The following is a 14,009-nucleotide window of genomic DNA, read 5'->3' as shown; positions in this document are numbered from 1 at the left end:
GTCTGTGCTGCTCTGAGGCCCTAGAGAGCCTTACTGGAGGAGGAGAATCTTGGAAGAGTTTTCCTGGTTGGGGTGGACATGTCTTTCTTGCAGAGAGACAAGCTTGTGTAAGGCTAAGTACAGTGACCCACCACCACCACCAAATGGCTGGCTGCAGAGAGCAGCATCAGACCTGGGACTTTGTCCTTAGGACCATAGGAAGCCCTGAAAGGAGGTTATATAATTGGACTAGTTTGCATTTTTAAAAGATTGCAAGGCCATGTAAGAGAATGGTTGGTCTGGAAAAAAAAAAAAGAAAAAAAGTCTCAGCTCACCAAAAAGAAAAAAAATTGTTTAATAAAAAAGAATGGTTGTCATTTTAGTCTCATTTTATTATTCAAAGCCTGTGCTGTTAGCCCCATTTTACAGATAAAATAACTGAGATTTGCTAACCCAGACTCTTGGGCTATGACTTTTCTTTTCTTTTATTATTATTATTATTGTTGTTGTTTGTTTGTTTGTTTGTTTGTTTGTTTTGAGACAGAGTCTCACTCTGTTGCCAGGCTGGAGTGCAGTGGTACAATCTTGGCTCACTGCAACCTCCACCTCCCGGGTTCAAGCAATTCTTCTGTCTCAGCCTCCCAAGTAGCTGGGATCTGGGACTTTGTCCTTAGGCCCACGGGAAGCCCTGAAAGGAGGTTGTATAATTGGACTAGTTTGCATTTTTGAAAGATTGCAAGGCCATGTAAGAGAATGACTGGTCTGGCACGCCACTATGCCCCAGTAATTTTTGTGTTTTTAGTAGAGATGGAGTTTCACCATATTGATCAGGCTGGTCTCAAACTCCTGACCTCAGGTGATTCACTCACCTCAGCCTCCCAAAGTGTTGGGATTACAGGCATGAGCCACCGCACCCAGCCTCCAATCCTATGACCTTTCTTCTCTGCCCAGAGATATAGCATCTTAACCTCCTAGTGTGCAGTTCACAAAAACATCCAACTTCAGACACACCCTCAAGCACACCAGAAAATCAAGCTTTTATTGTTTTTCCCTTCTAATGTCCTTTGTGATTGATGTGTTGTTTGAGAATGTGTCTGTTTTTTGCCATGTCCTGAGAACTCATGATCTGCTTTATAACTGATAGCCATATCGAAGGAGAAAAATCGGTGGAGCAACTACAATTAGTTAAACTGGCCACTTTTGCTTTGCTTTCCATTCATTCTCTCACTCTACAAATATTCACTGAGCAAGTCCTACATGCCAAGCACTCTAATAGGCTCTTGGCTCAGCAGTGAACAAAACAGATAAACTCTTGGCCGTCACGAGCTTGCGTTCTAGAGGGAGATAGACTAAGAGGTAAAAAATATAATATGACAGATGATTATTACAACCATGGAAGAAATGAAGCAGGGGAGAGGAATGGGAGGTTGGGAAAGGAATAGGGGGCCGTGAGGTCCTAGAATTTTCTTTTCTTTTCTTTCTTTTTTTTTTTTTTTTTTTCGAGATGGAGGTCTTGCTCTGTCACCCAGGCTGGAGTGCCGTGGCATGATCCCCGCTAGTTTTTGTACTTTTAGTAGAGACAGGCTTTCACCATGTTGGTCAGTCTGGTCTCGAACTCCTGACCTCGTGATCCACCCGCCTCAGCCTCCCAAAGTGCTGGGATTACAGGCGTGACCTAGAATTTTCAGTGTTGGACAAAACAGAAATAAAGGGCATCATGAGCTACAACATCACCTATGTTATGCATCAAAGTGCTTGAATCTAATCAGGAGGAACCAACAGACAATTTCAGAATATGGGACATTCTGTGAGACAACTGGTCTGTAACTCAGTGGTATGCTAGTAAATGTTAAACTGGTTTTGGGGGTGGGGGATTGAGTCCTGATGTGTAGCATTATTTGCTGTTGAAGAGAAAAACGATTGGAATACTTGTTAAAAATGGTAAAATTGGAACACTTGTTTAAAATAGTAGGTTTACTCAAATGCAATAGAGGCCAAGACTGTTTCTTGGGGGAGAGAGATTGAACTCAGCTATAAATACAACAGGGACAGGTGGGGATTTGTAGTCAATGGGTCAAGGAAGGGGGTCAGTGGATGGAAAATTACTAAGAGGAGATATCAAGAGTAGGGGAATTCTTGCTAAACTGGCCTAACGAGGTTTTTATTAAAGTCAGGCCAAGGACTTCAGATATCAGGGTTGGAGAATGAAGAATTTGATCAGATATCAAGGTGGGGGAATTCTTGCTAAAGGCAAGCCAAATTTGAAGCCTACGTATGAAGAGGTCTCAGAGGAGCCTGGTAGGTGATGCTGGCAGGGCCACTTTCAAACCACCACCTGGACATCACTGAAGCAGAGTTGGGAACAGAGGCTAACAATTGGCACGTGCAGGCTGGCATAAGCCAGCTCCAACACACTACTGCATATACTCTTCAAAAATATCAATGTCTTTTAGCAATAAAATATTTTCAATTAAAAATATATGTATCGGCTGGGAGTAGTGGCTCACACCTATAATCCCAGCACTTCAGGAGACTGAGGCAGGAGGATCACTTGAGCCTAGGAGTTTGAAGCGAGCCTGGGCAACATAGGGAGATCAGAGATCCTGTCTCTAGCAAAAATCATAGTAATAATTAGCTGGGCATGGTGGTGCGCACCTGTAGTCCCATCTACTCAGGAGTCTGAGGCAGGAGGATCACTTGAGCCCAGAAGTTCAAGGCTGTAGTAAGCTATAATTGCACCACTGCACACTAGCCTGGGCAACAGCGTGAGGCTTTGTGTCTAAAAACCAAACACACACACACGCACCCACACACACACATATCAATGTCATGAAAAATAAAATAAAAAAGACTAAAACACACAGGCTGGGCTCATGGTGAGCTTTCAATCCTAGCGCTGTGAGAGGCAGAGGCAGGAGGTACTTGAGTTCAGGAGTTCAAGATCAGCAACATAGTGAGACCCTGTCTCTATAATGAAAAAACATTTTTTTTTCAAAAAAAAAAAATACTAAATCATATGACATCCAAATGCAATGTGTGAATGTTGATTGGATCTGGGATTTAAAAAAAAAAAAAAACAGCTGTAAAGATTATTTTATTCATTAAAACTTGAAGAAATTTGAATATGATCTGTGCATCAGCTAATTTTATTTTATTGATGTTAAATGTCCTAGGTGTAATGATGTTACGGTTATGTAAGAGAATGTCTGTGTTCTTAGGAGATGCATGACTGAAGTATTTAGTGGGGGAAGCATTACACTATTTACCTTCAAATGGTTCAGCCCTCAGAAAAAGGATTATACATATATGTTGTATGCATAGTTTTTATATTTTTTAAATAAAAAGTTGGCAGGAAAACAGACAACAGTAAAAGCATTTACCATGGAAAAACAGATATAAATACTGGAAGGAATATGTAAAACAGGACTATCCACTAGAAATATAATGTAAACTACATATGTAACTTTAAGTATCCTACAGGGCCACATTTTTTAAACTTTATTTATTTATTTATTTATTTTAATTTTTTGAGACAGGATCTCACCCTGTCACCCAGGCTTGAGTGCTGTGGTGTGATCTTGGCTCACTGTAGCCTCGACCTCTCCTGACTAGCTGGGACTGCAGGCATTCACCATTACACCCAACTAATTCTTTCATATTTTTTGTAGAAACAGGGTTTTTCTGTGTTGTCCAGGCTGGTCTCCAACTCCTGCCTCAAGTGATCTGCCTGCCTCGGCCTCCCAAAGTGCTGGGATTACAGATATGAGCCACTGCACCTGGCCTGTTTTTTGTTTGTTTGTTTGAGACAGGGTCTCACTCTGTCACCCAGGCTAGAATGCAGTGACACAATCATAGCTCACTGCAACCTTGACTTCCCCAGCTTAAGGTATGACCACACCCAGCTAATTTTTTATTTTTTTATAGACAGGGTCTGCCAATGTTGAACTCCTGGGCTCAAGTGATCCTCTCGTCTTGGCCTCCCAAAGAGCTGGGATTACAGGTGTGAGCCACCATTCCCAGCTTCATTTTTTTTTAAAGCAAAAAGAAATAGGTAAAATTAACAATAATATATTTTACTTAATACAATATATCCAAAAAATTGTCAGTTCAGCATGTAATCAATATAAAAATTGACTGAAATATTTTACTTTATTTTATTCATACTAAATTTTCAAAAATCCAGTGTGTATTTTACACGTCACATCTTAATTCAGATGAGCCCTGTTTCAAGTGCTCAGTAGCTACATGTGGCTAATGGCTGCTGCACCGGATTTGGGGGCTAAGAACTGAAAATGGCTATCTCTAGAGAGCCAGGCCTGGCGGCTGAGAAGGGGCAACAGAGAATTGCTGGTTTTCGTTATGAACTGTTTAATGCTACTTGGCTTTTTTAATTACATAAAATAAGATATAAATCAACTTTAAAATAAAAAGAAATAAAAATACAATTTAAAAACAAATAGTCCCGGGCCTGGCATGGTAGCTCCCAACCAAAATCCCACACTTTGGGAAGCCAAGGCAGGAGAATTGCTTGACGCCAAGAGTTTGAGACCAGCCTAGGCAACACAGTAAAGGCTCCCAACTCTACAAAAACAAAAAAACCTGAGCCAGGCATGGTGTCTCATGCCTGTAGTCCCAGCTACTCAGGAGGCTAAGGCAGAAAGATCACTTGAGCCCAGGAGGTCGAGGCTACAGTAAGCCGTGATCGTGCCACTGCACTGCAGCCTGGGCAACAGAGTGAGAGCCTGACTCTATTTAAAAAAATAAATAAGTGCTCATGGTCTGGTAGGGAAGCTTTGAGTTTGGGGGCATGGCTCTTAGATGATAAAAACACGGTGATTTGAATAACAAGATCAAACATTGAATCCATCAGCTTAAAGCACTAAGGGAATCAGGCCCAAGCCGCCAGGGTTCAGAATGGCTCTTCCGCCAATTAACAGCAGCAAGCCAGAGCCTGCTCAGCATCTCCAAGGCTCCTCCCTCTGCCTTATTCAACACCAACCAGCCCCCACTCAGCCCACTCCCACATCCCATGAGCTTCTCTCAGTCGACCAGGGAACACCTGGGTTCAAATCCTGGCAAAGCCACTCACCAGCTGTGTTACCTTCTGCCTCAACTGTAACATGAGATTCTTTTATTTTTGAGACAGAGTTTCACTCTGTCACCCAGGCTGGAGTGCAGTGGCACGATCTCGGCTCACTGCAACTTCTGCCTCCCGGGTTCAAGTGATTCTCCTGCCTCATCCTCCCAACTAGCTGTGATTACAGGTGCCCGCCACCATGCCTGACTAATTTTTGTATTTTTAGTAGAGACGGGGTTTCACCACATTGGCCAGGCTGGTCTCAAACTCCTGACCTCAAGTGATCCACCTGCTTTGGCCTCCCAAAGTGCTGGGATTATAGAGCCACTACGCCTGGTAACATGAGATTCTTATACCAGCCTGGGATGGGTTGTTTTTGATGATTAAATATGACAACCTTTGTGAAAGGACTTTATAATAAGCATTGCTGTCTGATGCAAGAACTCGTGCATACATGAGTAACAGTTGGTTTCTGGTCTCCGTGGATGGGTGAGGGGATTTTGAGGGCCTGGTGAGGGGGTCTAATGTGGCTAAAGAGGGAGGTTGTTGGCAACTGCATGGCTAGAGCCCCTGCTTTGGAGGCAAGAACTTCAGGGAAAGAGCAGAGGTGTTTAAAGGCAGTGGGTCTCCAGTGTCCATGTGCATCCAAATCACACCCACCAAAAAGAGTGAGTTGTACTGTATGTACCTTTTTTAAAGTAAAACAATACTCAATGCTTGACAAGCCTACTCTGCTGACAGTGTTGGCCATTGATAAACACTGTCTTGAAAGAAATATGAAAAAATGCAGTAAGGAACCCATGATCCTTCTCCTAGGGATTTACACTTTAAAAACTTAGTTAAGGCAAAAGGCTATATTCTAGAAGATCTTCATTGCAACATTTATTTTATATATAAAATAGCAAAAAAACCTGAAAACAACTGGTCAGGAGTTCTCGACCAGCCTGGCCAACCTGGTGAAACCCGTCTCTACTAAAAATGCCAGGCATGGTGGTGCACACCTGTAATCCCAGTTATTCGGGAGGCTGAGGTGGGAGAATTGCATGAACCCAAGACACAGAGGTTGCAGTGAGCCGAGGTCGCGCCACTGCACTCCAGCTTAGGTGACAGAGCGAGACCTCGTCTCAAAAAAAAAAAAAACAAAACCTGAAAACATATCCAACATATCTTACATACCCAATAATAGGGAAAGAGGTTAGTAAATATAGTGCAAGATGATGCAGTCTTACAGCCACTAAAAAGTGTAACTTTGGAGATTTTGTTATGGAAACATGGACATTTTTCCTAATAGTATAAGTGAAAGCATACCAAGTGCTATCCATTCCGTAGGTACAACTATGGAAAAGTACTTTTGTATTTTAAGAACTAGACGATCACACACAAAAAAAATGAAAACAGTTATTTTAGAGTGGTGAGATTACGGGCTTCTGTTTTTCTCCAAAAATGTATTTTATATTGTCACATCCTTTCTTCTACAATAAAAAATATTAAGACAAAAGTATCAACATAACTCAGCAGTATTTGAGGGTCTGTGTTTGTGTGTTCATCCAGCCTGGGAACCACAGAGTTGCCATGTGGATCACACAGGGCTTATCCAGAAGGTACCATGGTCACAGTGGGCCCTGGAAAAGTCTCAGAAGTTACCAACAAAATTTCAGGGTTTTCTTCCATCTCCTGCTTTTGTCTCCTTAAACTTTCCCTCAAGCTCTGATGTGCAATACAAATAAATATTACTGACCAGGGCCAGTGGCTCACGCCTGTGATCCCAGCACTTTGGGAGGCCAAGGCAAGCGGACCACGTGAGGTCAGGAGTTCAAGACCAGCCTTGCCAACATGGTGGAACCCTGTCTCTACTAATAATACAAAAATTAGCCAGGCATGGTGACACATGCCTGTAATCCCAGCTACTTGGGAGGCTGAGGCAGAAAAATCGCTCGAACTCTGGAGGCGGAGGTTGCAATGAGCCAACATCACATCGCGCCACTATACTCCAGCCTGTGTGACAAGAGTGAAACTCCCCCTCAAAAAATAAATAAATAAATATTACTGCTCTTCAGTCTTCTTTCATTAACAGCTTTGCAATGGTGGTATATGCTGCCAGTCTCCCTCGAAAGTACAATGTCTTAGGAAAATTAGCCTGACTTAGCCAAGTCAGGTCAAGAGTTCGACATCAGCCTGGCCAACATGACAAAACCCTGTCTCTACTAAAATTGATCCTGCACATGCTCACTATGGAGGAAACTGATCAGTTTGCTGATCCCCAGGGGGCTTGGGAGGTAGAGATTCATGCGTCCTAGAAAGGACTGTTCACATGATGCTACTATCTAGACATAAAAGACTATTTCACACAGTCATAAAATCACCATGTCTTTATCAGTGGGTGTAGGTTAAACCAGACTGTGATATCTAAAGTCATCTTCCTAGAAGTGCTGGGTATGAGCTGCTAATCGGACATAGTAATCACTTTATCTGCTATCAGCATAGCAGACAGCTGGTTCCATCCTTTATAGTAGCAGAGTCAATTAGCCAAGACAAAAGCAGCAGACTTTATTTTTCTCAAGCAGCTATCAAAAGATTCCCAAACATATAATAAGAAAATTTGGCTAGGCACTTTGGCTCGCACCTGTAATCCCAGCACTTCGGGAGGCCGAGGCAGGTGAATCACTTGAGGTCAGGAATTCAAGACCAGCCTGGCCAACATGGCAAAACCCTGTCTCAACTAAAAATACAAAAATTAGCCAGGCATGGTGGTACATGCCTGGGATCCCAGCTACTCAGGAGACTGAGACAGGAGAATCACTTCAACCCGGGAGGCAGAGGTTGCCATGAGCGCAGACTGTACCACTGCACTCCAGACTGGGTGACAGAGCAAGATGCTGTCTCAAAAAAAATTTTTTTTTCTTTCTGCTCTGGATTTATGTAGGGGGGAGAAATGTGCCTTTAGTTCCAAACAACTGACAAATAAATAAGTCTTGGAAAGACACTTTTTGGAGCAGGGGGCTGCCTGTGAGGTTAGAGCTCAGATCCCTCATTGCACATTTAATGCACAGGCGTTCAGCAAAATGCTTCAGAGCAGGAGTGGGGTGGGGAGAGAGGAGAAGACAGGATAACCTAACTCATATGATGCATCTTTCTGATTTTCCACTCTTAAGATTTCTCCCCAGGGTAAGAAAAAGGAAGGCTCTTCTCTCACACAGCCTCCCTTTCTACTTGCCTCTCTTGGAGTGAATCTCTCACAGTACCATGTAATCCTAGTGTTTAAATATATTTTATCCCAACATTTTATTATAAAACGTTTTATTTTATTTTAAGACAAGGTCTGTACCCAAGCTGGGGTACAGTGGTGTGAACACAGCTCACTGCTGCCTTGACCTCCTGGGCTCAAGTGATCCTGCTGCCTCAGCCTCCCATGTGACTGGAACCACAGATGCACACCACAATACCCAGCTACTTTTTTGATTTTTTGTAGAAACAGGGTCTCACTTTGTTGCCCAAGCTGGTTTCAAACTCCTGGGTTCAAGTGATCCTCCTGCCTCAGCCTCCCAAAGTGCTGGGATTGGAGGCATGAGCCACCATGCCCAGCCTTATGAAACTTTTCAAACATACGGAAACACTGACAGAATTGTGACAGACAGATCAAACATAAACACTGACAGAACTGTGAACACATATATCCGCCACCTAGTTTCTACAATTGACTTTTTTTTTACCTTTGTACCAACCTTAATATTATGACAATATTAAATAATAATCCTAAGACAATACTTACATCAACTACTGAAAACTTATGTCAAGATGGAACACTACTGAATGCATTTTTGCCTCATGTGCCAATCTGACTCTCCCCAGGAAGAGACTTGGGCCCTAGGAGATAAAGGGCATCCACAATCAGCACTATGGAGGTCCCACAACCCTCCCATTCCCTTTTCTCTTTTCTTTTCTCAGGTAACGCAATATTTACTGGACCAATCTTTTGTAATGGACGAAGAAAGCCTCTACGAGTCTTCTCTCCGAATAGAACCAAAACTCCCCACCTGAAGCTGTGCCCAGCCCAGACCCAGCTGTTCCCGGGGACACGTGCTAGATAATACTGTACATATTCGTTTGGTTTCACTGGATTTTCTTCTTCAGTATGTGCTTCTCCAAGAATACAAATCGTCCTTGTTCTTAGATTCCTGTAGAACCGGAATATGAGTTTCTGCACCGTTTCAGACTTTGCCCACCCGTCCCTCCCCTCGTCTCCTGCAGTGCCTGTTTCTTTTAAACAGCTGTACTCTTGGTCCCTCTTCCCTAGACTCCTCACTCTTCTCAGAGGGGAAACAGCACCCTTGCATACAAGAACCTCAGACTCCAGTCCTGCTTCCGTCCCTCCCCAGCCCAGGCTCCTGGGTTGAGGTGGCCACCCAGGCATCCTCCCAGCATGTTCCATGTAGTTGTTATAACTGGGTGGGGGGGTGGGGGGCGGCGGGAGGGGGAACCATACCCTGAAGTCCAGTCATTGACAAATCTTCCCGCTGATGGTGATGTCAATTTCCAAAGCAGCTTCTCCAGCCAAAATCGCAGGTCTCAAAACTCCCCATCTGTCTCCCAGTAACCTGGACGGAAGGGAGTCCTCTCTGCTCAGAACCACACCCCTCGTACAAATGCTGCCATCTCGTTCAGGCCCCATGTTGCTCCTTGCTCTAGGATTAACACCAGATAGCATGAATAGCAGTCTCAATACAACTGGATAAGGCCCTAGACTTCCCGAGGAAACAGAGTCACAAACACCAAGCCACGTCGACTCTTGCCGACCACCGGCCCAGCATTCACTGAAAGTCGGGAACACAAAAATATCACTTTTCCTCTTTAAGCCGCCTAACGGTCACTACAAGCTTACATTGAGATGCTCTAAGTCTGTATACCTTGTGATAATTAGTACCACACTGTAGAATTAGGAAATCAATAACCAAGTGTTTTTATTGCATATACTGTAGTCCTGTCTAAATGCCTTCTAGCAGGAATATAGTAATGTAGTGCTTATTCTGTGAATATTACCATGTATTTTTTACATTGTACAGTATAGAAAACACAGGTTAACTCCGAAGTGGCAGGCATGCTCCACTACAACAGACAGACAACTTTTGCTGTAAGCAATACCTAGTGGTATGAGAATTCTATTTCAAGTCCTAAAATATTTCAACTTACAGCTCGTTTGGAAAAAAATTTCCATTTTTGTAAAAATATATGTTTCCTGATTACCTCTTGCTAATAAATCTATTCTATCTCAGGGTGAACAGCGAGTTTTGATGGGTTTCATTTGTTCAGTCAAAGAATATTTGATGAGCACTTGCTCCTTACCCAGCCCAGGCTGGGACCAGAGATCCAGAGTGTCAAGGACACTATCCCTGCTTTTTAGGCACCAACAGTTTGATGGGGAAGACTGTTTCAGTTGCCTACTGCACCAAGAACAACCCACTCCAAAACATAATGGCTTAAAACCATTTTTTGTTACCTTTCACAGTTCTGTGGGTTGACTGGGTCCAGCTGTCAGTTCTTATTTGGAGTCTCTCATGAAGTTTCAGTCACACAGCAACTGGGGCTGGAGTCATCTGAAGGCTCAACTGGACCAGGCGGTGCTCTAGTTGGTGCACCAAGATGGCGCTGTCACATGGCTGGGTGTTGATGTCTGCTGGGCTGCACTAGGGCTGTTCATGGGAGCATCCACACATGGCCTCTCTATGTGGCTTGGGCTCCTCACAGTCTGGCACCTGGGTTCCAAGAGCGAAGCTGCAAGGCTGAAGCTGCAAGGCTGCCCAGATGGCATCCTGCCCAGCTGTGTCCTCACTGTCACCCAGGAAGGGAAGCCCCGGAACACCACCCTCAGTCACAGGCATAGGGCCCACTGTAAGGCACAACCCCTTCCAGAGCTCCCAAGGCCGCCTCCCCTGGGACCTGCAGCCACCTGGCTCCACAACCGCTTTTCCGTTTCCTCCAGACATTTCCATCCCCTACTTTGTGCTCGGATCTGAGGGAGACAGCAAGTGGAGAAAGAGGGGATCTAGAGAGAGAAGGTTCTAGATCCTTTTGACTGCCAGCTGGTTTTGACTGCCAGCATTACCTGCTTCATGAGCTCAGCCAAGTCACTTAACCTCTCAGAGCTTCAGTGTTCTCATTTGAAAAATGGGGAGGAAAATGATGTCTCATGACAGAGTAAAATTGAATTATTATAATTAATGGTATTAAATACCATTAAACAGTTAGTGGTAGAGAAGGAAGAGTGTGTTTTGAGGTGCCAATGAAGTAGTATAATACAAGCTGCTTTGTTAAGCAAGACATCAGCTGTTACTCTTGACACCAAAAGCCATCCTGGGGTTCCATGGGTCAATGGCCTTGATACCAAAACAAACTTGGGTCCACCTGCCCGGCACAGCAAAGCCAAGCACTGACACTGGGATTGCAGCGAGAGAAAGTGAGGCGTTTATTGCAAGGACACCAAGCAAGATGAATCACGCCACTCATGCTTAACACCTGAACTTAAGTCTTTACCCTACCTGATGGCTTACAGGTAAGAGTTTTTAAAGTTGGGATGGCAGGGGTGACAGGCAAGGTCATAAATCAACACACAGAGGCTATATATTGGTTAACGTATAAAGGCGGTTGCATCTTGAGGCAAGTGCTGAGCATCAGTCATAGGTGGAGTCAAAAATTTTCTGGGCCAGGCGCAGTGGCTCACACCTATAATGCCAGCACTTTGGGAGGCTGAGGCGGGAGGATTGCCTGAGCTCAGGAGTTCAAGACCAGCCTGGGAAACATAATAAAACCCTGTCTCTACTGAAAATACAAAAAATTGGCCAGTCTCAGTGGCTCACGCCTGTAATCCCAGCACTTTGAGAGGCCGAGGCAGGCAGATCACGAGGTCAGGAGATGGAAATCATCCTGGCCAACGTAGTGAAACCCTGTCTCTAATAAAAATACAAAAAATTAGTTGGATATGGTGGTGCGCGCCTGTAATCCCAGCTACTCGGGAGGCTGAGGCAGGAGAATCGCTTGAACCCAGAAGGCAGAGACTGCAGTGAGCCAAGATCGCAACACTACACTCCAGCCTGGTGACAGAGTGAGACTCCATTTCAAAAAAAAAAAAAAAAAAAAAATTAGCTGGGCGTGGTGGTGCACACCTGTAATTCCAGCTACTCAGGAGGCTGAGGCAAAAGAATTGCTTGAACCCAGGAGGCAGAGGTTGCAGTGAGCCGAGATAGCACAACTGTCTTCCAGCCTGGTCGACAGTGCAAGACTCTGCCTCAAAATAAATAAATAAATAAATAATAATAAATTTTTTAAAGATTTTCTGATCCGTAATTGGTTAAGGAAGAGAAGCTTTGTCTAAACATTTGGGATCAGCAGAAAAAAAATGTTAGCTCTGGCTTGTGGACATGACCTCCTCCAGGCCCCTCAGGAAGAAATTTAGAACAAAACTGCAGCCAGAGTTCAGTTCTATGTGCCAGTGGGTCCATTCGGTGGGGTCCCTTCCTCTTCACTGAAGGTGAAAAGCACAGTTGGGCAGTTTGGCCTTCCAGCCTCAGGAGGGAGGCTTCTGCCTCCATCCCCACAAGCAGACACTGGGGCAATGGATGCATCAGATTGGAACCCAAGCGTTTCTTCATTTATTCAAAATAGGAAGGCAGTGTGGTGGAGTGATTACAAATTCTAGAGCAGGCCAGGTGTGGTGGCTCACGCCTGTGATCCCAGCTGAGGCGGGAGGACCACTTGAGGTCAGGAGTTCAAGACCAGCCTGGCCAACATGGTGAAACCCTGTCTCTACTAAAAATACAAAAATTAGCTGGGCGTGGTGAGGTGCTTGTAATCCCAGCTGCTCCGGAGGCTGAGGCTGGAGAATCGCTTGAACCCCAGAGGTGGAGGTTTCAGTGAGCCAGGATCACACCACTGCACTCCAGCCTGGGCAACAGAGCAAGACTGTCTTAAAACAAAAACAAGCTCTAGAGCAGCGGTTACCAACGGGGCGATTTTACTCCTCACCTCAGAGTCTGGAGACATTTTTGGTGGTCACAGTTGGGGAGGCCAGGTGATACCTCTACTAGGTAGAGACGAGAGATGCTGCTAAATAGCCTACAATGCACAGGACAGCCCCTACCACAAAGAATTATGCAGCCCAAAATGTCAATCATGCTGAGTTTGAGAATCCGTGCTCTAGAGCCAGACTGCTCAGGTTCAAATCTCGGCTTCACTGCTTACTAACAATATGACCTTGGGCAAGTTACAAGACCACTCTATGCCTCAGTTTTCCCACCTGTACAATGGAGACAAGAATAGTACCTGCCTTGCCAGGTTGTTGTGAGTATTAAATGAGCTGCTACAGGTGAGGTGATCAGCACGTGGCAAGTGCTTGAGAACCATCAGCTGTTGTTCATTCATGAAATATTTCCAGAGCACTTACTTTGTATCAGGCCCCATTCCAGGCATTGCTGACCTAGTGAACAAAGCAAACAAGATCCCTGCCCACACAAGGCCTATGTTCTAGTGGGCAGTGGGGAGTGAGCAATTTTTAAAAATACCCAAAGGAGGCTGGGCGCGGTGGCTCACGCCAGTAATCCCAGCACTTTAGGAGGCCAGAGGTGGGTGGATCACCTGAGGTCAGGAGTTCAAGACCAGCCTGATCGATATGGAGAAACCCCGTCTCTACTAAAAATACAAAATTAGCTGGGCATGGTGGCGTGTGCCTGTAATCCCAGCTACTTGGGAGGCTGAGGCAGGAGAATTGCTTGAACCCAGGAGGTGGAGGTTGTGGTGAGCCAAGATCACACCATTGCACTCCAGCCTGGGCAACAAAGGCAAAACTCCATCTCAAAAAAATTAAATAAATTAATACATAAATACATAAATACATAAATAAAATGAAATACCCAAGGTAGGGTGATAAAGACCACGAGGACAATCAACAGGGGAACACTGAGGC

The 14,009-nt window shown here is 44.6% G+C and overlaps 1 protein-coding gene across 2 annotated transcripts in view; it reads left to right on the top strand.

The window, feature by feature from the left end:
• Window positions 1–11,272, top strand: part of RASGRF1 (Ras protein specific guanine nucleotide releasing factor 1) — a 129,911-nt gene extending 118,639 nt beyond the window's left edge. For both annotated transcript variants that reach the window (XM_050799949.1, XM_050799948.1), the window contains exon 27: window positions 9,002–11,272. In XM_050799949.1, coding sequence (XP_050655906.1) covers window positions 9,002–9,094 — 93 coding nt within the window. In that variant the 3' untranslated portion in view covers window positions 9,095–11,272. The remainder of the gene's footprint in view (window positions 1–9,001) is intronic.
• Window positions 11,273–14,009: the final 2,737 nt, after the last annotated feature.

This window comes from Macaca thibetana, chromosome 7, assembly GCF_024542745.1.
Source record: "Macaca thibetana thibetana isolate TM-01 chromosome 7, ASM2454274v1, whole genome shotgun sequence".
In the NCBI taxonomy this organism is placed as follows: Eukaryota; Metazoa; Chordata; class Mammalia; order Primates; family Cercopithecidae; genus Macaca; species Macaca thibetana.
Note: the sequence above shows the minus strand (reverse complement) of the source record. Positions and strands in the feature narration are given on the sequence as shown.